Consider the following 26,650-nt stretch of genomic DNA (forward strand, 5'->3'; position numbering starts at 1 on the left):
AAGGCTACCTTTTCTAGCCTCTCTTGCAGCAGCAGCCGTGTGGCTGGGTGCCAGCCAGTGGAATGAGAGCAGACAAGACCTAAGCCACTCCCAGACCGGCCCATAAGAGCAACTGCACGACTCTATTGCCCGTGTGCCCCCTTTTGGTGGTCACATGCATGACGAGAGGGTAGGACCATGATATGAAATGAGCCTGGATCCCTGAGTCATCTCGCGGAGAAGAGCTGCCCTGGACAGCCACAACTCACATCCACATCCACATTTGCTGCATCTAGCCACAGAGCCTGGGGGGTTATTCTGTTAATGCACCATAACCAAGGCTGTCCGGCCGCATACACTCTCCTCTAGCCCAGTTTCTGTGCAATAGCCAGAGGGTTCTTTTCAAAACATAATTTGGGATTCTTTTCAAAACATGTTGCTCCCCGGGGCGCCTGGGTGGCTCAGTCGGTTGAGCATCAAACTTCACTCAGGTCACGATCTCACGGTTCATGGGTTCGAGCCCCGCGTCGGGCTCTGTGCTGACAGCTCGGAGCCTGGAGCCTGCTTCGGATTCTGGGTCTCCCTCTCTCTGTCTGCCCCTCCCCAGCTTGCGTGTGCGCACTCTCTCTCAAAAATAAAATAAACATGAAAAAAAACCAAACACGTTCCCCTACTTGAAAGTCTCCACCAAGTCCCACATTATACTATGAAGAAAATCTACACAGTCCTGGAAGGAACCTAAGCGTCCATTTATAAACAAATAAAGAAAATGTGGTGTGTGTGTGTGTGTGTGTGTGTGTACAATGGAAAATTACTCAGCCACAGAAAAGAATGAGATCTTGCCGTCTGCAACAACACGGATGGACCTAGAAGGTATAAGGCTAAGTGAGAGAAGTCAGACAGAGAAAGACAAATACCATATGATTTCGCTCACATGGGGAATCTAAAGAAACAAAACACATAGGCAAGTAAAGCAAAACAGAAACAGACTCAAACTCAGAGGAACAAACAGGTGCTTGTCAAAAGAGAGGGGTGTGGGGGGACGGGTGAAACAGGTGAAGGGGAATAAGAGGTACAAGCTTCCGGTTATAAAATAAGTAAATCTCCAGAGATGAAAAGTACAGCACAGGGAATGTAGTCAGTCACACTGTAATAACTTTATAAGGTGATGGGGGTAACTACTGAGCATCTTGTAACGTATAGAGTGTCAAATCACTCTGCTATATACCTGAAACTAACATAATATTGTACATCAACTATACTTCAATTAAAACGAAATTTAGGGGGTGCCTGGGTGGCTCAGTCGGTGAAGTGTCCGACTCTTGATTTCAGCTCAGGTCATGATTTCACCGTTCGAGGGTTCGAGCCCCGCGTCATGCTCCTTGCTGACAGCGTGGAGCCTGCTTGGGACTCTCTCTCTCTCCTCTCTCTCTGCCCTTCCCCTGCTCACACTCTCTCTCTCAAAGAAAATAATTTAAAAAAAAATTTTTTTTAATCTACAAAGCCCTGTGTAAGATATTGCTGCCTCCTCTCTGACTCGTGTTCTCTTTTCCCTCTGCCCTCCATGTCCCAGGCACATGTCTGATCTCGGGACAGTGCACCTGAGCTCATCCCCTCCGTACGTGTCCTCCCTGCCTCTCTTAGATCTTTGCATGGCTCCAATGTCACTTCCTAAAAGGCACCTTTTCAGACTATCCAATCTAAGAAGCCGTGGTTACTTTCTGTCACATCATCCGAAATTACCTACACCATACTTATCACCGTCTGATATTTTCTTGCTAATTGATGAATTAATGGTCTGTCTCCCCACCCCACCCCTCCTAGAGCAGGGATATCATTTGTCTTATTCACCATTATATTCCAGTCCCTGGCATAGCTCCTGGCACCCAGTAGACACTTTGTAAGTGTTTGTGGACTGGGAACATTAATTTTTATAGCTCTGTGAGATGGGAGTTACTATTCCCGCATAGCCCAGGAGGAAACTGAGGCCCAGAGAGGTTAACACCAGTAAACGGCAGAGCTCAGATTTCAACCTGGCTCTAACTCCACGGACATCCTCTTTCTACACCATAACTGTTGCTTCTTTCGAAGGTATTTTAATTACGTGGAGTTTATGACCCAACACAAAGAAGGGTGTCTACTCTGTCTTCCATAACTTCTCTTTATTAAGTCCTTGCCCTCATGGGCTCCCGGTCTGATGGGGGAGACAGGGTCCTTTTCTCCCGAAAGAACACACAGTCTGAGGCTGAAGGCAGCGTCCCAGCTCCTGAATGAATCATCAGAGCATTTACAAAGCAACATGTCGGTGAGAGTAAATGGACAGATGGACAGAGCACGTGCGAATTTACAGGGCACCTAAAAAGTCTCATCCGTACAGACTGAACCGAGAGAGAGCAGGAAAAGGAGACATGGAGGGAAACAGCCAGAGGGACAGAGAAACGGTGACAGAGAGAGACAGAGACAGAGAGCGCTGTGAGCACTGGGGTGTCCCCTCCCCCCCCCGTGAGGGCAGAGCAGACCGTGTCCTGGGCGAGCCTGCAGAGGATCACACGTTGCCGAGGCCACCCTGGCAACAGAAGTGAGTCTCCAGACACAAAGGGAAGGTGGTCGGGAGCCGGGGTCCGGCGGTAGGCTCTGACCGTCACCAACGCATGCGCCCGCGGGTTTCCATCACGGCACCGGCTGCCCCAGCCCCTCCTCTGTTGCCCAGTGTGGGGAAGGGGAGGCAAAATCTACGATGAGGACACATGATGGCAGGTTTTACTTTTGTAAGGCTGGAACTTCTTCTCTTGCCACGTGGCTCTGGGCCCATTCCCCGGTGTCAGCCAGAGAGATTTAGGGGCGCAGGGAGGGGAGAGATGGGCCCGGGCTTTGGAGTGGCGATCGAGCTCTGCCGGCCAAGCCCTCTGAGCTCAGAGAGGCTGCCCGGGACACCCACATGCGGCTCCCCCTGCCCGGACCACCTTTCCATCCCCCTCACCGTCTCTGTCTGGCGAATCGTCGCTCACCTGGATTACTGCACCAGCCTCCAACCTGGGGCCCTCACCTGCCCCGGGCGCCCCAGCCTCCCCCAACCCTCATTCACTGACCTCAGAGCAGACGGCATTCAAATAGGGTGGCGGGGATGCCCCTTTGCCCCTGGGGTTAAGTTCAAGCATCTTAAATAGATACAAACTGACCCAGGCCCCACTGACCCCTCCAGCTGCATTCTGCTTCTTCCCGTCTCCCTGGCTGGCTCCACCCCAGACGGCCCGCTTTTTTCCAGGAGTGCCACGCTTCTGCACCTCAGGCTTTTGGCTAAGTTCTCCTCCTTCTTCATACCTTAGCTTATGCTTCCCTCCTCCAGGAAGCCAGCCTGACCACTCGAGTCTGGGCTGGGGTTGGCGGGGGAGGGAGGGGTCCATGCTACGTCCCTATCATTTGACAAGAGATTCTGGTCCATGCCTTCTCCATCTCCCAACAGGGTGTCAGCTCCTCGGGAGCAGAGAGAACCTGTCTGCCTTGTTTGGGATCCTATTCTTAGCATCTGGCACCTCGTGGGCACCCAGAAATATTTGTCAAGTAAGTGAGTGACTTGGGGGTGTTGAATAGTGAATGATTTTTGTCCGGAGGACCTTGCATGGGACAACGTACCAGGTGGCATCATCGGACCTTGTCTTACCAACACCCCTGTCCCAGGGACCATGGCAGGCAAAAGTGAACACCCTAAATGAATTCTCAAGGCCCCACGGGGGAGGCTGTCTGTCTGCTTCGGTAGCATTTGCTCAGCCCCCTTACCCTCTGACCTTCTAGAAAGCCACAACAGCAAGCCGCCCTGTTCTAATGGAAATTCCCATCACCGCTTTTCTCTAAAGGCAATCTATAAATCACGCTGCAGAACGGTACCAGCCCCGCAGAAGTCAGCCTCTGAGCGTCTGCCAAACCCTCCCCCGCGTCCACGTCCTGCAAAGTTTGGAGATGTACAGAACGGTTTATCCCAGAGCCTGAGATGAGCTGCAGCGTCGCCTTCAAAGTCAAGTTAGCCGGCATCGGCGGGACCCCAGTGCGCGCAAGGCCCCGCGTGGGGAGCACGGAAGGGACTGAGCGAGGGAGGAAACGCCAGCTCAGCTTGCGGGAACCCCGTAACCCCAGGGAGCTGGCTGCCTCCCCTTTGGGCGGTGTCATGTGGGCATCTCTCTCCAGGGCTGGGGAGCGAGCCTCCCTGCGGTGCGGGCACTTCTATTCTTGGGCTTTTCCATCTGAGGGTTTACTTCTCCCGGCTCCTGACTCTTATCTGCCTGGGCGGGCAGCGTGTGGGGAGGTCCCAGCACCTGAAGTACTTACTAAAGAGGAGTGTGGACGCCGAAGCCGAGACGCCAGGGGCCGATCCCACTTCTGTCACCTACCAGCTGCGTAGTCTCGAGCAAGTGTTTGCTCCTGAGCCTCAGTCCCCCTTCTAGAAAGCCGGGCAAGGGCGGTGCCTACCCCCAGGGCTGTTAGGAGGACTGAATGAGCCAACATGTGTGAGGCGCTGAGCATCTGGCCTAGAGTCAGTGGCCTGTAGGAAATATTAGCTTCTCTTTCTCTTTCTATTGGCCACACACTTCAGCAAACGCTCACCGGAAACATGTCATTTTTTTGCCCCATAACACCCCACAGGGGGGCTATTCTTTCCCTCATTTTCCAGGAGGGGCCGGTGACCTGCCACCAGCCACGTAGGCTGGCTCCCGGCTGACAGTTCGCGGGCCGGAGCCCGGGAGCAGCCGCGTGAACTCCCTCCCTCCTTCCCGTCATCTCCCGGGACCCACCTCCACCAGGCGGTCTGGAAGCTCGCTCTCAAAGGCGATGCCCTCTTTCGCTGCCACCGCACTCAGGATGACAAAGACAGGCAGTGGGTGGGGCTGCGGCAGTGGGTGCCAGGCGGGGTTTCGATGAGGAGAAAGGCACAGGCTGGAGCGCCAATCTCACGTCTCCCAAAGCCTGACAGAGCTGGCTCCAGAGTCAGAAGGACTTGGGGTCGAGGCCCAGCCCTGCCACTTTGGGGAACTCACATCACACATTTGAACCTCAGTTTCCCTCTCTGTACAATGGAGCCGCTCACAGCTTCTGCTTCGGGTGGCACACAGACAGCTCTCAGCTTAGGGCCCAGCACGGCGTGAATAACCAAGGAGTTTCTTGAGGGGGGACTCAAGGAGGGGGGACTCAAGGAGGGGGGACTCAAGGAGGGGGGACTCCTCCTTGAGTCCCAAGGAGTTTCCAAAGCCAGCCTCGGCAGCTGATGGATTTGCTAGAATCTTCTGAGAGCCCGGGGTGGGGGTTGGGGACTGAGCCCAAGGGCTGCCTGGGACGCCAGGAGGCTCTCAAGCTTGTGGCTTGTGTGGGCAGGACAGCTCTTCGGTGCCACGTGGGAGACAGGCTGTCACAAACCCACACAGAGGTTTGGTGTGAATTAATGTAAGTGTCCAGAGCATGGGGCTCGCTGATTAGGGCCCATGCTGAGTCGGCCCTTTTGCCTTCTCAGTGGGGCAATGGGTGGGGCCAAGTCCACGGCGTCCACAGCATGACGTCCGGGGTGGGGGGTGGGGGGTCAGACTGCAGAGGGTGAGTCTGAGGGCAGGACCAGGGCTCTGCATGGATGAAGGGGTTGTCCGGTGGAGGTGAGGGGAGATTTCGAGGTACGTGCTCCTGGGGATGTGAGATGCGGGGAAGCGGGAAGGGGGCCATCTGTGCAAGACGAGATGGGGTAATTAGCTTAGAAACAAGAGCAAGAAGACAGCAGGCAGGAAGTGTGAGGCCTGGGGCCACAAGAGGCCAGCCGGGCTGGCACTGCAGCCCGCTGGGGACCGAGATGCCAACAGTCTCTTAGAGACATGAATTCAGGAGCAGGGGGCGGCGGGGGAGGGGGGATGGCGCGGAGCATGGTCCACAGGCGCAGGGGGAAAGCCTGGGACCAAGGCACGCTGCGGCTCCAACTCACGCCCCTCCTGGCCGGGAGTAAAAACTAGAACTGAGACCCTGTAGTTTTTTATTCCAGGCCAGTCCCAGATCCAACGGTAAAAAGAGGGACAGCAGGCTGGCCCGTTCAAGGCCAGGTGTTAGTGTAAGGGCACTTGTCTTCACTTTATCTGCGAGAAATGACCAGTGCGTTTCACAGGTCTGGCTGCCCCTTGGGGGTCAAGGTTAATTACTCCTGCCCCCACGAAACGGGAGAGTCATCAGTCAGGAGGCAGCCTGGCCTGAGGGTTAATGGGGTTTGAATCCCGATCACAACCGAAGGGGCTTTGGGACCTGGAGGGATTTCTTCCCTTCCTCGGGTCTCTGTTCTCAACATGTCAGTGGAGAATGTACCCTGACCCTCTCATCCTGCCAAACAGTGACAAGAGTCATGGAGGCATCGAGGGGACGGAGACTAGTTCGGTGCGCTGCACACAGTAGGCACTTAACACGTACCTGTTCACTGATGAATGCAGTACGTCTGAAAAATACGTGGAAGGAAGAAATAAAAATGTCAGGTGGGGAGACTGAACGCCCAGACAATACAAGGAAAGCCACCACATGCTTATTAAAGAGAATAAATGAATTCATCTAATTTGTAGGATACAAGATAAAGCCCACAGAAAAATCAATTGCTCTGCATTCTTACATCCCAGAAACCCACAGAAAATCCGATGAAAAAGATTCCATTTATAATAATAAAAAATAAATACTAAGAGTTCTTTTAATTGGGGACACAAGATATTTGTGTAAAGAAATTATAAAAACCCAATAGAGACTCAATATTAGGAAAACCATCAACATAATTCATTACATTCTTAAATTAAAGGAGAAAAAACCATATGATTACTTCAATAGATCCTTAAGAAGCATTTAATTAATTTTTCTTTATAAAAAGTCTAGGTAAAATTGGAATAGAAGTGAACTTCCTTTATATGACAGTAATAGTATTTATCAGAAACCAGCAGCAAATATCATTTGCACTGTTAAAATAAATGCAGTCCTATGAAAAATATCAATAAGAGAAGGAAACATTTTTACAAGCATTCTGGAGGTTTTAGACACTAGAATAAGGCAAGAAATTATAATAAGTTTTATAAGTAATGCCAGGCACTGTCCTAATTTATTAGGTAAAGTGCCAATGTTGGGGCACAGAGAGATTTAGTCACTTGCCCAAGGTCACACCATTTCAAAGTGGCAGCGTTAGGGTCTGAGCCCAAGTGATCAGGTCCCAGGATATATGCTTTAAAAAAAAAATTTTTTTTTAATGTTTATTGATTTTTTTTTTTTTTGAGAGAGAGACACACACACAGAGAGCAAGCGGGGGAGGGGCAGAGAGAGGGAGACACAGAATCCGAAATGGGCTCCAGGCTCTGAGCTGTCAGCCTAGAGACCGACGCGGGGCTCGAACCCACGAACTGTGAGATCATGACCTGAGCCAAAGTCGGATGCTTAACCGACTGAGCCACCCAGGTGTCTCCCAAATTTTTTAATGTGTATTCGTTTTATTGAGAGAGAGAGAGAGAGAGAGAGAGAGAGAGAGAAAGCCCATGAGTGGGGGAGGAGCAGAGAGCAAGAGAGAGAGAATCCCAAGCAGGCTTCACTCTCAGCTCACAACAGGGCTCGATCTCACAATTGTGAGATCATGACCTGAGCTGAAATCAAGAGTCAGACGCTTACCCGACTGAGCCACCAGCTACCCCTAGGATATGTGCTTTTTTTTGTTGTTGTTTATTTATTTATTTTGAGAAAGAGAGAGTGGGGGAAGGGCAGAGAGAGAGAGAGAGAGAGACTGAGTCCCAAGCAGGCTTCCCTCTGTCAGCACAGAGTCCAACACGGGGCTCGAGCCCACAAACTGGGAGATCATGACCATGATCAACAGTCATATGCTTAACTGACTGAGCCACCCGGGCGCCCCAGACATGTGCTGTTATACATCACGAGACACTGTCTCTTGGGTGTTAGAAAAGTTGCTGTTATTTGCAGATCATATAATTGCAGAGCTTAAAAAAAAATCCCGAAGATTGAAATTTTTTTCAAAAGCCTGACAAGTCAGTAAGACGTCTGCATAAAAGGCAAATATGTCCACATCACAGTTTCCTGAATTCCACCAGGGGAAGAACGCCTAGAGCAGCGCCCAGCACCCTGCCTGGGACATGGTGGGTTCCCAAGAACTATTTGCTGAAAGCTGAATCAACAGAGAGTCTGCCGTCATCTGGAATGACGGCAAACTGGGTCAGCGACGCAGCTGGGTTTCTCAGAGGGATCCGCTGAAGGACTTCCCTCCAGCCTCCAGCTGGTCCCCCTCCAGCACATGCTCTTAGATGCAGAGGAGGCCTCCTCTAGGGTCCCCGCAACAACCCCCTCAAGCCAGTGAGGCCGTCCCTGTCCTGTCTCAGCCCGACAGCCGGGTGGGAACAGGGCACTGTTGTCCCTGCTGGAAAGCCCAAGTCAGCGCTCTTAATCCAGCGGGCCAGGCCCCCTCCCTTTTCCCCACCGATGCCCAGGGCGTTCTTCGACCCTTGGCAGTGCATGGAGCGCTGTCCTTGAATCTGCCCCATAGCCTGTGTCCACGGAAAGGCGGAGGGCCATCGTAGGAACATAGGAAAGCTGTGCCCATATCAAGCTAACATAGGAAAAGCACTTCCCGCATGCCACATTGGCAACCGCGCGACTCATCACCCAAACCAGGATACTTTTGAGACTGGAAGAGGGATGCTCTTAACCATCGCCCTCAGATAGCAAGCACAGCCTGGACTGTTCCAGGCAAACTGGGGCGCACGGCAACTCTCACTGCTCTTCGACGAGGTCGGAGCCCATTCTGCAAGCGCGGATGTGGAGGCTGAGAGGTTGTGACAGCGGGAGAGGCGGAGCTTGGAACTGACCTCCGATCTCTCTGCCTCCAGCATCCCTCAGGCTCAGCGGCCTCTCCACCTCTGGTCCACATACTCCTTGGGGGCACAGGCTGTTCTTCTTTGACACACCAGCAGACACAAGGTCTTGAACATCAGGAGATCGAGTCGGGTCAGCTTGGACTTTCGGGGGTGTTTACGGAACACTAATAGGGCTGGGGTGGTGGAAGCCTGCAGGGGGGAGGAGGTCAGGGAGGGGCGGGGCCAAAGCAGGGCCCCGGGAGTTTCATTCTAAAGCTAAGGAATGACTCGAGCTGGTTCTGTCTCTAAAAGGGCACTCTGGCCACTGTGCGGACACTGGACGGGGCAGGGCGGGGGGTGGGGGAGAAGGGGGGGAAGATTAGAAGCAGGGAGTACAGTTAGGGGCTGCCGATTCTTGGTGGGGATAGAGGCTTGGGGAGAGAGGGGCGGCCAGGACATAGGAAGAAACACGTGCATTCAGGGCAATTTTTTGAATGGAAAAATGAGAGGGCTGTAGGATGGGGGTGGGGGGGAGGAAAAGGAAGGGAGGAGACAGGAGAGACCCCTGGGTTTTTGGCCTCAGTAACCAGATGTCATCTATTGAGATGGGGAGGAATGGGGGGGAATAGATTTGGAGGAGAAATCCAGAATTTTCCTTCGGCCTTGTCAGGTCTGAGATGCTTATCCGATATTTGTAAGGCAGTGTCCAGAGGCTTTTTTGCTTAAAATTCTTCGAGTGTTCCTTGCGGCTATCATCCAAGCTCCATTACATGGGACCCCAGATGTGGAACGTTCTTCTTGAGTCCCTGACTGCCACCAGCCTCCTCCCCCTGCTCCAGCCCTCCATCCTTCACCAGTGCCTGATGGGATTCCAGTGGGCCGCCCTCTGGGCCTTGCACCTGTCCTTCCTCAGCTCGCCATTCTCTCTGTCCCCTCCTCCTTCCAGAATGGCTCCAGACCAGGGTGGGGGCCCCTCGCCTGTGCTTCTGTGACATCCTGTCTCTCCCAGCACAGGGTGAGCCAGGGACCTCACCCCTGCGGGGCGCCCGCGTCCCGCACAAAGGGATATTCATCGAGTAAACAGGGTCAAAGGGAGATGTTTCAACCACTTAAGGAAATAAGCAGCTTTCTAACACCCTCAATTATTTTGGAAGCACCTGCTCACATATAATTAATGTGCCGATTCAAGTGATTATTATCGCCATTAAAGCGGGTCCCCCAAGAACCACTACTCAACACTTGTTTAGACACATCTGAATCCCTCCACCGCCTGCAAAATAATCACAATCATCCAACTCAGATTTCATCCCCTGAACTAGAGTCTCCAATTCAGACTTCCTGCTCCTCTGGGGTGCCCATCTAACCTCACTAGCAGGGTTCCCGAGGGCTCTGCGCCACGGTTCGAAGAAGACCCCTCTTCCTCTGGACGGAGCCACCAAACACTTTCCCACAGTTGCCAAAGGGACCCGGGGCAGCCGCCCTGAGTGAGCGAAGAGCCCGGGGTGGGGGCAGGTCCTGTCCCCTCCACCTGTCTGCTCCGTGCGTTGGTCTCTGGGTGGGGGAAGTGTGCTGTGGCCTCAGCCCTGCGGGTGGAAGCTGTTTTCCCTGGGGTCCTCCTCTTAGGTTGACGGCCACTGCACGGCTCTGCAGACGGGCCCCGGGCTGTGTCACCATGAGAACAGCCCCAGGCAGCCTGACCCGGACAGTGCCCACCCAGCCCGCCCTCTCCGAATGGCGGGGGTTCCGAGCTTCCCCAAAGGGGATCCAGACGGCCCCCGTCAGTCCCGTGGACCTGCCCTGGCGCTGAGAGGGTCGGGCAGTAGGGGAAGTCAGACAAGCTGGTATACGAACCCGCTCCACCTCACCGTCTGGGAGGCCGGGGGCCAATTACTTAACGTCCCTGAGCCTCAGTGTCCTCAGCGCTAAAGTGGACAACAGTACCCGCATCCAGTGGTTTCTATGGGAATTCAGTGAGGTGACTCTGAACGGCTCTCACATGCCTTGCCTTGTGCCACAGGGATGGTGTCAATGGGGATTAAGGGGGAGAGACAGGCTCCCCAGGCCACAGGGGTTCACCCCTTCCGAGGGTCCAGCTCTCGGGTCACCTGTCACTCTGGGGAAGTCCCTCCCACCCAGCAGTATGGCATTTCTGCTTTCTGTGGAGCCTTCCAGAAGGCATTGCTCTTAGAGTCAGATGGCCGGGTTCGGAGCGTGACCGGCCGTTCTTCGGTCGCACAACTGCTACGCAGCCTAGCGTCAGGACCCCAGCTCCGAAGGGGGAATGATGGTGTCCGGGCTGCAGGGTCCGTCCTGCCCTCCCCCAAGGCTCCCTGAGTCTCTGAATGCCCCAAGATGCTTCGCTCACGGCAGCACAGGAAGGTGAGCCCGCAGAGGACGCAGGGGCCACAGCTTACGGTGACAGCAAGGATTCTGGTTTCCATCCTGAGAACAACAGGGATGCTTCCTTGATGTGTTTCAAGCAGGGGAACACGGACACAGGCGTGTCTTCAAAGGCCTTTGGCTGCAGAGTGGCCTTCTGGATCCGATCTTACCGATTTCCTTCAGGTTCTCGCCTCCTCTTGGCTCCTAGGGGTCTGCCGTTTCGTCCCCTTTGAAGGTTCACCTAAGGGTGGGGCACCCACATGAGTGAGATTCTCAGAACACCCACAATCCACGGCTCTCCTGGGGAATCTAGAACTTTCTGGAACGCTGGCGTCCCACACTTGATGCGGATGCTCCATCCCTACCTCGTCATGATGTCACTGCTGGGCAGCTGGACTTGACACAGCATAGAATATTCCAGAGCTGGAGTGAACGGCATCACCCTGCTCTGTGCTCACTTGGGCCACAGGAAGCCCAGAAATCCTTTGCATTGCATTTCTGACCGGTGACCATTCTAACATTTGCTTAGACGCTTCCAGGCCTGGGGGACGCTCCAGTCCCCAAGACACCCCGTCCAAAATTGATAAGCTCTTAATTGTGGCAAAATCTGTTAGCTCGTCCACTAAGAGTTTACCTTTTGTCCCTCAGAGCCACATAAACTGTTCCTTCCTTCCTTCATTCATTCACTCACTCACTCATTTATTCATTGTCTAGGTCATGTGCTCAGACACAAAGACAAAGGACACTGGATCCTTACCAACAAGGGGTCCCATTCTGGGAGAAAGACATCCCACTATTATAATTAATCACCCCATTGAGAACTCTCGGCTAGCAGATGCCAGTCCTTTGGGGGGGGCAGTTACCACAGTGTCTAAGCATTTATTTGATGACCTTTCATGCACTAGCCATTGCCCTGCTTAGCTGCAACAGTCATACAGACAAGGCTATGTTGTTCTTACTCGGTGCTCTATTCCCAGTGCTTGGCACAAGGTGCCCAAGAAATACCTGCCCCATCGATGAACACATGAGCCCAGCGCGTTAAATCACGAGGGAGGCTTCTCGGCATGTCGAGAGCATCGCGAGACTCTAACTCAGCCTGGTCACGTGATTCAATGAATGGGGAAGCAGCTGGAAGGGGAAAACGGGCTGGGGGGAGGGAGGTTGCTGGGAATGACCTTGTAGCTGACCTTCAAAGGCAAGTGGAGTTTGCCAGATGGCGCAGGCAGAGGGCAATGCAGCACGTGTGTGGGCACGGCGGTGGGAGAGAGCGTCCGCACATTCCAGAAGCTGCAAATGGGCCTTAGGATGGGAGCGCTGGGCCTTAGGATGGGAGCGATGGGAACTCGGTAGGAAGCAGTAGTGTAGAAATCAGCTAACACAGCTTGAATCACAAAGGACCTAGTAGGCTGGGCCAGTGACCTTGAACGTGATCCTTAAGGTGATGGGACGCTCTCGTAAAGGGCGGGGTCTGAGGTGGGAGTGCAGTCACGTATGATCGTATGATCGGTGATCGGCTGTGCATTCTAGAAAAGTGCCGGGCTGTGCCTGTCTGCAACAGAGAGACTGTCTGATTGGCCACGGGTGTCTCTGAGTCCCCTGGTAAGAGGGCACAGTGGCCCTTCACACGAGCCTGCGACATCCAACTAGGAGATGGGCCGAGGAGGAGCAGGAAGGACTTGAAGGGGAGGAGGACCCCGGGCTGGTGTTCTCGGAAACATCCCTCATTTCAGTCACATTACTTTCTTTCAACGGCGGGCGGGAGCACAAGTTCACCTTTAATCCTTCTGTGACAAGTTAAGTCAGCCCCTTGTCACTTAAACCCAGCAGGGCTAAGTCACGCCAAGCCTGCTGGAAATCACACTCTGGGCCCAATATAGCACCCAGCGTCCACAGGCTCAGAGGCCTGACAGCAGGTTGGGGCCTCTCCACCTCTGAGGAAGAGTGTCCCAGCCTCACCTTGAGAGCGCCCCGAGCAAGAAGTGCCAGCCTCTTCCCCCAGCCCAGGGTCCCCTGGGGGAAGGAGAGAGGCTGGTTGCAAGGCGGGGAAGGGGTAACACATTCTAGCCACATCTCACTTCGACCCTTTTATTTTACTGAAGATCCTGAGGCTCAGAGAGGGAAACTGGTTTTCTCAAGGTCACACAGCAGGATGTTTGGTCCCGGAATCCCCCTCTTTTCTCTTCTGTGCCCTTGGTAAGCAGGGGCAAACTCCCCAGACCGAGCTAAGTCATCAAAATGTTCACCTTGGACCTGCCAGTCTACCGTATCTTTCATGTCCATCCAATGCGAGAGTTTATTCCTGGGGGAGGAGGGGTCCAAGTGTGGCCCAGTAGAATGTCTTGTCATCTGGGGGTCCCTCTCGACACTTTGGGAGCCAAACGCCCTTATCAGTCTTGTATGAAAGTCTCCAGGCAGAGAACTCGGTCTTTTTGCCAGTATCAGAAACCTGATCTTAATCCCCCAAAGAGAATGGATTTCTCCGGTCAAAACACCTTCCCTTGTGCCAGGGAGAACAGCGATCTATTGCCAAAGCCAGCCTTTCCTTTCTTGCATCCTTATCTCCTTCTCCCACCCGAGGGCATCTGTGCACACGTCCAGGCTGACTGTCCTGTGGCGTCTGGGCTGAGCCCACCCGCCCGACGCCCTTCCCATGTAAGCTTGACTATGTACAGCTCCCTCTTCCCGCCAGGTCCCCAGAAAGCTCGTGGATCACGGGCTCTTTGACCCACCCTTGGAGCCCCTTGGTCTCCTAGATCCACCCTGAGTGGCGGCCCTGATGACGCAAGGGTGGAGATAATGACCCCCTGCTCATTTACACTCACGAGCACCGAGACACCTGCTACTGTGGTCACAGGGGGATGGCACAGACCCCTTTGAGAATATTCAACCCCTTTCCTCCCCCCCCCCACCCAAAACGCACATCACATTTTAGGCATACTTTCTGGGGTTTCAAGCAGAAGCCCCAGAAGCTTATCTCTCTCCTCCGTAGGGATCCAAAGATCCCACATAAGGACGCTGGCCCAGAGTCGGCCAGCACCACAGTGCCTACTGGAGAAGCAGATAAATAAAACTCAGCAACAGACGCAAAGGCCGGATGAATAACTAAAATACCAAGTGATACCTCTCTAATGGAAGTGCGTAGAAAATGCTATGGAACTTCGCAGGAGGATCTCTTAATTCTATCCTGGTAGGCGAGGTCAGAGGCCTCACAGAGGAAAGAATGAGTAAGGCCTGGCCAGGCGGAAAGAGAGGATTTAGTAAGCTAAGTGCAGCCCTATTTTCCTGCTCCGTGGGTGAAGGAAACTGGCTTGTCTGCAAGACATCTCCTTTGTTTCACACAAATCCCTGTGAGATGCTGGGGGGGGGGGGGGGAAGGCGAGCAAGCCTATTGGGCAGAGGAGGAAACAGATCTTTACAACTTAATGAAGCTGGACCCGGAGCTCTCCCCTCGGGGGAAGCGGGTCCACCTCACCCTTTCTCTCTCCAGCCCAGAGTATCGTGCCCAGCACGGAGCAGAGACTCAGGGAGGTTTTGTGAACGGCTTTCACCCCAAGGCCACTGAGTTAATCAGTTGGTAGAGCCGGGATCTCTCCCCCAAACGCCAAACGCACCGCCGAGTTCCTCCAGGATCCCCCAAATATTCTGGGAGGAGAGCAAGTCTGGATTGCAAGGCTCGGCAAGTTTGGAATAGATAATGTAGCTGGTAGCTTATGAAAGACATACAGACGGAGAGGGACCAGGTAGAAGCAATTGTCTTTATGTTACTGCAAAGGTTTGTCCAGAAGGTCAAGGTCAAATCCCCTGAATGGTTGAAACCTCGAGGCGTGCCACAGTTAGCTTCAGTGCTTCCTTCAGCCCACTCCCGGCAGGCTTCTGCCCCACTAACTCCAAGGAGACTGCTCTTTTCCAGGCTCCCAGTGGGCTCCATGTTGCAAATCCATGGTCATTTCTCTGTTCTTGTCCTAAGTCATCTTGCTGCAGCATGGGACACAGCTGGCTCTTCTCCCTTGGGATCTGGGACATCCACTCGCCTGGCTTTCTTCACATCTTGCTGGCTGCTCCTTCCAGCCTCTTCCCTAGTCTCCTTTTCTCTAAATTTTGAGCTCCCCAGGACCCAGCACTGTGTGCTCTTCTCTTGCCCGCCCCCCCTCCCCTTCTGCCTGTCATCTCACCCAGGCCCACCGTTCGTATCTGACGCCACCCCCCCCCCCACCCCAAGTATAAATCTCCAGTCCTGACCTCAGTCCAGAACCCCAGACTTGTAGCCCCAGCGGCTGCTTGAACAACTCCAGCCCCACGTTAGGGGCACTTGTAACTTAACACAAGTGACAGAGAATCCCTTCCAGCCTTCTCCTCCCCTCCCATCCTTCTGGCCTCAAGAAATAGCACCACTCCCCCTGCCCCAGCTGCTGGAGCCTGAAAGCCGGGAGTCACCCCAAATGCTCCTTGCCTCCCTCCGTCAACACGTTAGCAAGCCCATTAGATTCCACCTGCAGTTTATGGAAGAACTCCATTCCTTCCCACCGTCTCCACTGCTGCCATCCCGGTCCCCACCCAAGCCACTGTCACCTCTTTCCTGTTACAGCTGTAACAACCTCCGCGTGGCCCCTCTGACTCCAGTCTTGCTCCCCTACAACCCATCCTCCACCCAGAAGTGACCTTTCAATAAAGTGAATCAGGTCCCGTTACTTGCCTGCTCCAAACCCTCCAAAGCTGCCCTTGGAATTAACTCCAGACCCAGCGCCCTGGGGCACATGGCCTGGCGTCAGTGGTCCTGCCCGTCTATCTGTCACACCTTACCTCTTAACTCCCCACAACCGGCTGCATTCCAGCCCCTCGGTGGACTCGCTTTCTGTCCCTTGAACACGCGAAGCTTGTCACCAACGCATGTTCTCTTCTCTCTGCCTGGAATGTTCCACCTCCATCCCTTAGCAAGGCGGGTTCCTTGTTGCCTTGGAGGTCTCAGCTTAAATGAACCTTTTCCTGACCACCCAATCCCATTCTACCCCGCCAGATTATTTTCATTATATGCACTGCCCTTATCATTACCTGCCGTTTTCCCTGTTCGTTTATCTTTTTACCTCCCCCTGCCTCTAAGCTAAACCACAGGCGTTCGGGATCTTGCTGCCCTGTTCCCTGATGCACGCCCAGCGCCTAAGACCATCCTGCTTAGTAACTACATGCTGAATTAGTGTCGAATGACTGAATGGGGCAGCTAGCTCCTATCAGAGTTTACCATGCACCAGGACATGGTCCCTGGCTGGGCCAAGGGCATTACAAGATGCTGGAGTGGGCAACCCCTGCCCCTTTTAGAGCCAAGCCATCGTTGAAGACCTGGGATTAAGGGCCGCAATAACTGCAATTCACACTCTTACCTCTAGGGGGAGCTGACGGTTTCTCCATCACTCCACCCCCAGAAGCCTGAGCTTTGGGGGAAAAGGGTCTGGGATGGATTCAACCTGTTCCTGAGGGTGGAATAAAAGGATTGCAATGGGACTAGACTTGGAAATGTGTTCTGACTTCCTCTTTATGGGTGATTAGAGTTGTTCTATAATCAGCTGTCCTTTGGCAGGCCCTACTTCCACTTATGCAACAGGGGTGACGAGATAGGGCATGGGGCATTCTTCATCAGAGACAGCCTGTCCCTCTGGAAGGCCAGGGGCGAGGGAGGGGGGCCTAAACAAGGCAGTTCGGACCAGCTTGGCTCCGGCTCTGTGAAGAACGTGTCTTGCTTTTCTTACTCCCTTCCTCGTCCAGATTCAGGAGCTGTAAGATCAGGTTGTGGGTCCAGGGCGGGAACAAGGAAGAGCCAGGTTGGCTCCAGGCCAGAGGGGCCCGAGGGGTGGTCCAGCCCACTTCTCCAGGACTTAGGTCCGCCTCTACCCATCACCAAGAGTGCACCTGCCTTCTTGCCCTTGCTGGTATCATTGGACTGTTATGTCCCCTTATGATCATCGCTTTCTATTTTGGTTTCGGACAACAAAACGTCGTCCAGGGCTTACACTAGGAGAGAGCCAATGCCGGTAATACCCTTTTGAAATAACTCTTTGCTTCAGGGAGAGAAGAGCTAAGATCCACTGAAAGGGCTTAGCTGTGTGATGACAATTTCCAAGAACTGAAATCCAGTGAGTTGGCCAGCATAACTGCACAGAAACGAAGAGTCTACCAATTTACATCACCTCTGCCTGTCTGCCTGGGGAATGTAGGTGGTAGGATAGAATTCAAGGAATCCGATGATCCTTGGTGATCTTCTGAAAAGACCTGCCACCCTCATTTTATGACTTTCCTTTCTCGATCCCTTATCCCTTAAGCTACCACGAGACATGGGAGGACAACGGCCACCATTTATTGAACAGGTGCCACAACAGAGCCAAGCCCTGGGCTTGTTTGCTTGCAGACATCATCTCATTGAAGCCTACAACGTAGGGGTTTGCATGCCCAATTCCACATGAGGTTTCTAGAATGCAGAAAGGTTAGGTCACTGCCCAGACACATACCCCGAACTCATATGCGCGTATCCTGACGCCCCAGCCCTCTATCTTCCTACCTTACCCTTCCCAGTCTCACGGTCCAGAGCAGCCACACCCCTACCCCGGAGGCATCGAGCAAGGCCCCAGGGCGGGAGCTCGCCCCAGCCAGGTAGCATCATGGAGGAGGCATTCATACCACAAAACAAACACCCAGGCACACGCTCCCCACAAGGTGACAGAAGTGAGATACGGGGTTCCTGAAAGCGGTGCGTTATCACTATTGACCAATCTCCTTCTCTATCTTGCTCCGTGGCTCTCTTTTCTGTGGCCTTGTAACCTGGGCCCAGCGCAGCTCTTGGGAACAGATTGTGACAGAAAGGGACAAAACAAAGGAGAGATGATAAAAACTTGTGAAAGGCTAAGCTCCCATGATTCTCTGTGGCTGTTTAATGGATTTCTATGATATAAACAGACCTTTGGCTTTGCCTGCTGGGCAGCTGACCTCCAACTAAATGAGTTTAGACAGTATTCCTTAATAAGAAATGTTCCTTTTTTCCCCACATCCACAAAGCCCCCTGAGCATACAATGACTCACACTCCCCTGCCAACAGATACCGTCGGCCGCACACATACGCCCACCTGAAACAGAAGTGGGCCACGTGCCACGGTCTATCAAAACGTGCACACGCCTTTGTATTCACAGCTCTATCACTTGTGCACGTAACAAACATTTACGGATACAGTGGGGGGAAAAGGCGTGGCCTTTGCACTTGAGATGCTCGCAGTCCGGTGGACAGATGGGTGCTTTGGCACAGAGAGATAAGAGCTGGGGTGTAGATCCGAAAAGCGGAATCATGGAGGAGGGAGTGTCTAGAACTTTCTGCAGAAGTCAGGGAAGGTGACATGAGCGGAGACGCGGTCTCCGTGGACGGCCTTCAGTTTCCTCGTCTGAAGAACAGGCACAACAATAGACCCGACCTCACAATGCCAGCGTGAAAATGAAGTGTGGTCACGTATGCAGTGCCTGGCACGTAGTGAAGACTCAATAAATATTATTGGCTAATAAGCCACTCAGATTAGAATTAGCAGCATTACTAAATGAGTCCCCAGTTATAGATGTAAATGGATAGAAATGATTAAGTAGAGGAAATTATCAATCATTTTTTTTCTGGAACCAAGTCTTGACTTTAGTACTAAGGTAGTTTGCTTTTTAGATGACAGCCCCCTACTGTCCAACTATGAAATCGCACCCCTGCTCTATTAGCCACTGAATATTTCTAGGGAAAAAAAGCATGAGCCGCATAGATGGAGCCTGGGAAACTCAAATCTGGGAGAGGAAGCCATGAAAAAGTGGGGAAAGCATGAAGGGATGGGGAGAAGGGCTGTGAGGCACCCTAAAGTTGGACAGGGCTTTTATAGACAGCTAGGAAACCCAGTCAGGTGCCTGATGACCTTCGTGACACCTTCTCTTTGTTTTCAAAGAGGTCTTTTGAGAATGATGGTCCCTCTTCCCATCCCTCCAACCCTCCAACCATCCCTCCCCAATCTAATGATGGCAGGTTACAGAACAAATAAAATTCATTTTTCTGAAATTCACTTTAGAGCAAGTTTGCCTGGAAAACTGGCCCCGTGAGCAGTGGCTTTTCCCTTGCCGGGAAAGCACAGTATATTCCAGAAGCCTCAGAAAACACTGCAAATAGCCATAGTGGATATCCAATAGAACTTCCTGTGATGATGGAAATGTTCCATACCTGCTCTGTCCAGCATGGTAGCCACCAACTGCATGTGGCTAGTGAGCTCTTGAAATAGGGCTAGTCTGAATGAGGAAATGAATTTTTAATTTGATTTGATTTGATTTGAATTGAATTCAATTCAGATTGAATAGCCACATGTGACTAGCCATGGCTGCCATATTGAATAGCCCGGGGATCTGATCACATATATTTTTCTGAATCTGTTCTATAGTTCGGCAGATGTTCGGCATTCCCCCCCCCCCCCCCCCCCCCCCGCTATGAACTGGGAAGATTATGGGGCATAGTGTCCAAGCTGCAGGCCCTGGCCCCCTCCTCCTATCCCCTGCCCCCACCCCATGCCTAAGACACCCACATGGCAAGATCTTCCCCGATGTCCAGCCAGAGATCTTGTGAACCCCGAGGGAGTGATCCCTTTTGCTTCAGGCAACGTCATCAGCTCTGCCAATCTACCCAAAGAATCCAACCCATTCATTCCATTTCCGAAAGCTCAGGATGATTCCATTGCTAAGATCATGTCTTTAGGACCAGAGGGGAGGCTGCTGGGCTTCACAGGTCTTGGGCCATTTTGTGCCCACTGGGCTGAGCGGGCAGTGGTGGCCTCATCACAATGCCCTGCTTTTCCCTTCTAAAGAGATTGGAGACACGGCCCTGGCTGGGCCTGTGTAATCTATTCATTTCCTTCCAAGCCGGGCTCTGTAAGCTCATTCACAGAGGATGGGCGAAGGAAGCCGGGGAAGCAAACAGACGTACAGAAAACAAACAACGCTGGGCAGCTCCCTGCTTGGTGGGGGGTGGGGGGTGGGGGGCAGGAGCTGCCGGGAAATGGAGGTGGGAGAATAGAGATGTAGGGACTTGTCTGGAGCGGGTGTAGGGGGGGGGGATTCTGACTGGAGAAGGAGAGCGGGGCTCCCATTGCTGCTTTTTTCACGTCCTCCAGAAGCCCCACCCCGCATAAGGAGCCTTGGCTTCTGCAGCCCCCATCTTGGTAAGCTCTTATCTCTCTCCATTCAGCTGGCTCCCTGGGAAAAGAGGCGATCGGTGAGGGAAGGCCAGAGTGGCGATAGGCAGAGAGAACTGGAAGCATGGAGCCAGTTCCCTGGAGCTCTCCCCACCCACCCCACCCCACCCCCTTGCCCTGCCACCGGCCTCTGCCCCCATCCTCACCATCACAGACAGGGCATGCGGGGCTCCCCTGGTCCCAAGGAGAGTTCCAAGTCAGCTGAGCCTGCTACCTCAATCCAGCTACAGAATCACAAGGGCCCAAACAGTTGGCTCCAGTGGGCAATTTGCATGTGATTTGCATACATCTGCATATACCCTCCCCACTCCAGAGGCACGGAGTCAAAGGATGTGAAATGAAGGAAAATAAATTCATTAGTGCAGCCTACCATAGCCCAGCACACAGGGTCCGCCACCGTAAGAGATGTAACTGATTCTTAAGGCAATCAACGTGATCGCAGTCTGGGGGGCGGGCGGCGGCGGGGAGAGATGGGGGCGGTGGCGACGGGGGAGTCCCAGCACGGTGGGGGGGGGGGGGGCAGAGACGGGAAGGGAAAGCCCGCATCTCCCTCATCTTCAGAGAACATAGCGCGGAGCCACGTGGAAGCCTGCACCCGGTTTCCTACACCTGGCCCTGGCCTTCGTGCTGTCCCCACGTCGGCAGCCACCTCTGCAGGCAGACTTTCGCCACCGACGCAGAAAAATTCCATTTCAAACACGAGTGAGGATGGTTGCTTCGAGGGCTGGGGAGGCAATGAGGTGTCGTCCACTGGTATTTCCCTGTCTGCAAGCTCCCTCCCCCCTTCACCTCCGTTAAGCGTTCCCATTGGGTCTCCGTGTTTCTCTCTGCCAGCCGGGCGGGTCTTTCACGTCCCCTCATTCCGATCCCATCTACGGATGGTTGGGGGAGAGACAGTCCCATCGTTAGCAGTGAGCTGCAGTTAATTTAGCACAGTCCTTCTGCCAGGTGCTAATGAGATGCTGGCTGTGTGTGTCAGCCAAGCAGCTCCCATATCATGTAAATACGCCTCTTAGTGATTCAGTTCATGGCACTATTTAACATATGCCTTGACTTTCTCTAGGCCTGTTGATCTATCCGGGATGGAAATCTTATCTAAAGCTGGGGCCCCCAGGGGTGTCGAGAGCATCAGGTTCACACCTGTGGGGCCCAGGCTGCCTGGAGAGCTTAGTGGGGGGGGGGGGGGGGGGGGCGCGGCTAGGGGCAATTTTAAGTGGGAGGGGCTACAACGCGACCCTGGAGAACAATGATGTTGGTTAAAAGGAACCCAAGGCGGAGTCAACAGCAGCGACCAGCAAGTGATGAATCAAAGACCAAGACTGCAAGAAGGAAGAGCAAGGACAGGAGGGTCCCGCCAAAGACTGGCGCGAGAGCAAGAAGGAGATTGAGGAGCGGAGTTCTGGGTCAGGGCATTGAATGGTGAGTGTGCCCCAGTGGGATCCTCGAACACAGGGTTTCCAAGCATCGCACCGTGTAAAGGGGCAAAGGAACCAGTTCTAGATGTGTGATTATCAAACTGCCCGTGCCACCTGCCCCCCCCCCCCCCCCCCACCAGCTCTGTCCAGCCCCCACTCCATCAGCTCTGTCCAGAGCAGGTGCACTTGACCGTGTCATCTACTGGTCTCATCTGAGGAAAGGGCAATGCCGCAGACAGAGGTTAAAGAAGTGTGGCTTTAGATCGGGAGTTGGTGGACCACGGCCGGTGGACCCAATCAGCCTACAGCCTGTTTCTGTACAGCCCGTGAACCGAGAATGGTTTTTTCTTTTTCTTTTTACCTCTCTTGATGGGTGACAAAAATAAAAAAGAAGAGTGTTTTGTGACATATAAAAACTACATGAAATTCAAGTCTGAGTGTCCACGCACAAAGATTTCTTGGAACCCCGCCATGCCCTTCCATCGCCACGTTGTCTGTGGCTGTTTTCACACTAGCACAGCAGAGCCGAATAGTTGTGACAGAGACCATATGGTCCCCAGAGAGGAAAATATTTACTATCTGGACCTCAGCGAAAAGTGTTGCCAAAGCCTGTTTCAGATCACGGAAGGGGAGTTCTCTGCCTAACCTGTTCCCAAGATGGCGGTACTTTGCTCTGTGCAATCCTGAGTGTGGCATTGCAGGAACATCAATTCCCAGTGGACCTTCTCCTGAGCCCGGCCAGCCCTGACTCCCCGGTGGCCAAGGGACACCGGGCTGGAATGCCCCGTCCAGACACGAGAAGGTTCCTATCGGTGGCTGGAAAGTACAACACTTGTGCCCAACACCCAGAGCGGGTCCTTCTGTTGCCAGCAGCTGGGCCCTGGACCAGTGAGCTTCTCTGTGTCTCTAACGGCACCCCTTCTCAGACCCAGATCAGGTGCCAGTCACCAGGATAGTCCCATACGTAATTGAATTAGAAGGCAGACCATCTCTGTAATTCGTTTTAAGAGGGCAGGATGCCACGCTGCTGTTCTCGTTCCTCCGCCAAGAGGATTACCCAAAGCCCCCAGCCTGAAATCCCAACCTCCGATGTTTCTTGGTTGTTACACAGCAGTGTTCTTACTAACTCATACTTGGTACTGCTGGGGTCTCCTGAGCAAAGGGGCAAATTAGGGACACAAAGGAGACCAGAACGAGATAGTTCCTGAGGACAAAAGAGAAGGCTGAACAAAGTGGTCTTGCAGGAGGGTTCGGGCAGAGGATGGGAGCCTGGCAGAGGGCACAGGACGACACGGGGCTGCGTTAGGACTGAGGACATGGCCAAGCCTGCAAGGGTCTCCAGAGGGGCTCTGGGGACTCTACCTTCAGTCCTGGCCGTGGTATAGTGGGGACAACTGTGATCACTTACCCGGTACCACACGATCTCACGCATGCGACCATCTGTCTTGAAGTTACACTTCAAGGTCACGGCATCACCAGCCACCACGGGTGGGAGAGGTTCAATGTTGACAGTCAGGTAGCCTACAGGAAAAAGAAGAAAGGGGAGGTGAGGGCATGGGAGGAGTGGAAGGGCTGGGCCGACCGGGGAGGGGGGGAGGGAGCTGACCCGTCTGCAGGGGTGCTGTTCACACTGGAGCCTGTGTGATCGGTACCCGCCCGGCCTGAATGGAGGTCATTGCTCTCTTCTTCTTTGTCATTGGTGTCTCTGTCCTGAGAGCCTGTGGATCCCTCTAGTCCTGAAACACTTCTTGGGATCAATTTTCCCTTGAAAGTAGGACCTGCCGGCAGCTGGAGGTCATGCCTCAATGGACTTCTACAAGATGCCCAGAGAAAAGGTCCTGCGGTCAACCACTATACCTCTTTCCCCCCTTTTGCAGGGTCTTGATATGCATTAGCCAGTTAAGTCTCACGGGAAACAAGCCCGCCGAGAAGCACCTAACCCAGCATTTCCAAACCTATTTGACTACGTGTCTCTTAGCCATCCCTGAAGTCCTCAGCCTCCTGTGCAGTCAGGGTTCCATGGAACCCACATTGGGACATGGTGCCCGAGGTGCCCAGATCCCTCCATTCCCAGCCTTCTAACCAAATCACTCCTGATGAAAGGGGAAGAGCTCCCTGAGGAACTTCTGTTTGCTTCCTGAACCCCCAAATCTCCCCCACCCCCCGCCAAATCTCCCATCTCACACACTTTGCCATCCAAGGGGAGAGTTGGTACCCCCTGGAGGCCATGGTGGGGAGGGGTGGTTATGAGCTGACCACCCTGGGAAGGAGTCCAATCCTCTGCAAGCACCAGGTGATCCGTCTCGCCCACCAGCTGCCCCTGGAGCCCCAGAAGCTAGGACTGTTAACCTGGTAGTCACACCCAGGGGAACACTCCTGTCTCCACACCAAAGTCCGGCTCGGGGGGGCCTCTGACCCTCTCCGCTGCCTCGCAGAGCCCCATCCCCAAGGGCCAAGCCCCATTCCAGCTCGCCAGGGGGCCTCATTCTCGGGCCGATCGCCGGGGCCCATCTGATTGGCTTCCCGCCGGCTGATGTCCGGCCATTGATCTAATGGATCAATCCAGTCCAATTGTCTTAATGAGAAAACTAGCCAGGATGGGTTCAAGGATTTCAATTGTGCAGGCAACCTGAGCGGATCGAGCCCAGGGACCTGACCCCTGCCTGCAGCTTAATGGTTACAACACTCCCGGGGAGCCGGGGGGGCGCGGGGAGGGGGGCGGGAAGAAATAAGAATCGACCTCCGCAGGATCAATGGGGAAGCTGGAGTCAGAATTGACCTGCGTGGCACCAGGCGTCAGGTCCCAATGGCCAGGGTGAGGAGTAAGGCAGGGGGCTCACCTCTAGGTAGCCTCAACCTCAGGCTGGAGGTCAGGCTCCCAGGAAGCCCCACGGAGCTTGCGTGGTCCTTGCGAGCAGTGACTGGAACCAACTGGAAGGATCAGTGCCCCTCCCACCTTTCCTCATTCATTCAGCCCCAAAGTTTGCTCCCACTTGCTCTGAGCAGGACCGTGATCCACGAAGCAGGGTGGTTCTAGCAGTGCCCTGTCCTCTAGGCGCGCACACTTTGGGGACAGTTTCACAACACGGTCACACTCAGTGGGCGGGTGACAGTGGGGGCTGTGAAAGGAGGGGGAAGGAAGCCTTCCCGGCCTGGACAATCGGGGAAGTCCCCAAGCCCAGCTGGGTCCCAAACCACGACAAACAAGGAGGCTGCCCCTCAGGAGGCGGAAGGCCCACGACAGAGAGGACTCTGGGCAAGCTGATCCCGAGCAGGAAATAATAACGGGTCACATTTCCACAGCACCTACTCTGAGACAGGCTCCAGGCTAAGTGCACAACACGCCTTCACTCAACCGGCTGTCAGGGAATTCCCAGGAGAGAAGAGCCCGCATTCCTCCCGCTTTCCGAAGGGAAACAGAGAGGCAAAGTAACCTACCGAGATCCCGCAGCTCTAAGCGACAGAGCTGGGACTCAAGCCCCACCGCCTGCTCCATTCTGACCGCCATGCTATCCACACAGCCTCTCTAATGATGAGAAAGGAGAGGGAAGGGTCGGCAGACCCTTCCCGGCCAGCACAGGGGAGGAGTGGGAGATGCTGCTAGGGGGCCGAGACAGGAGTCCAGGACCCGATCCTGTCCGCTGATCGCTCCCTGGCTCGGGGCCGACCCCTGGGCTCACCTTTCCAGCGTGGCTGCCCTCCTTGCGGGGGTGGGGGTCTCACCTTTGAAACAACGAGCCAGATGGCTGGGGAGCTCAAGAGCAGAGAAGGGCCCCCCTCCCACCGCAAGGAGGCGGGAAGGACACGTTCTCGGATGGGTGAATCTCGCAGCCGGCCTGCGGTGAGTGCAGATGGTGTGTGCGTGTGAGGCAGGCCAGGGCAGGATACAGGTGCCAGCTTGCAGGGTCGCCATTGGCTGGCAAGCCCCGGCGGAATTACAGGTGTGAATCCATGGGGATGGAGGGGAACACGTGAAGCTCGGCTAACCAGGGGTCGTGCGACAGGCACACGGCGAGGTATAGCCGGTGCCCGGGGCAACAGGGCTCAGGGGCGTGCAGGGTGAGAGCAGGGAAGAGCCCTCTGCACAGCAGCGGGGGAAGGGGGTGGGGGGGTGGGACTCCCGAAGAGGAGATTTCGAAGGGGGGCACCTGGGTCCGGGGGGGGGGTTCTGACACCTTAAGACAGCATTTCGCAGGGCGTGTAGACAACAGGGAGCTTCTGATAAATGTTTCAGGCAACAGGATTTCTATTCCCAACACTGCATTAAACAAAATGGAGCACCCTTCTCTTCTTCAGAACCCTTCTCTTTTCCCTTCTTGCGTCTTGCCTTCATTCGTGAAAAAGAAAAAAAATTGGGAATCTGTTCAGTACCAGGCACCGCTCTGGGCCCTAGAGATACAGTGCTGAGAAGAGACAAGCCCTGCCCTCCAGGAGCTGAGGCTACGGCAAAGGAGGCTACAATCAAAGAAGCGAACGAGGGGAAGGAAATACGGCCGGTGCTGATAAATGCCATGAAATCAAGGTAAACCAGGGTAAAGCGGCCCCAGGGAACAGAGAGCGGGGCAGGGGCCCCTCTGGACAGGGTGGCCCCAGGAGGCCTCTCGGATGGGATCCAGAATAAAGGCAAGTGTGAGCCATGCAGGTCTCTAGGGGGAAAGCGTTCCGGATGGAGAACGCCGCGTGGGCAAAGGGCCTGAAGCTGGAGTGCGCTCAGGGTGTTCACTCAAGGTGGACCCTGGTAGGAAATCTGTTCATAACGTTGTATCCCCGGGAGCCCATCTTTGAT

General features: G+C 54.1%; 1 protein-coding gene across 1 annotated transcript in view; it reads right to left on the reverse strand.

Moving 5' to 3' along the window:
- The window catches only part of IGSF21 (immunoglobin superfamily member 21), a 230,093-nt gene that overhangs the window by 108,294 nt on the left and 95,149 nt on the right, over nt 1–26,650 (reverse strand). Inside the window, exon 2 of the mRNA XM_049617965.1 lies at nt 23,273–23,385. Coding sequence (XP_049473922.1) covers nt 23,273–23,385 — 113 coding nt within the window. The remainder of the gene's footprint in view (nt 1–23,272; nt 23,386–26,650) is intronic.

The sequence above is a fragment of the Panthera uncia genome (assembly GCF_023721935.1).
Source record: "Panthera uncia isolate 11264 chromosome C1 unlocalized genomic scaffold, Puncia_PCG_1.0 HiC_scaffold_4, whole genome shotgun sequence".
In the NCBI taxonomy this organism is placed as follows: Eukaryota; Metazoa; Chordata; class Mammalia; order Carnivora; family Felidae; genus Panthera; species Panthera uncia.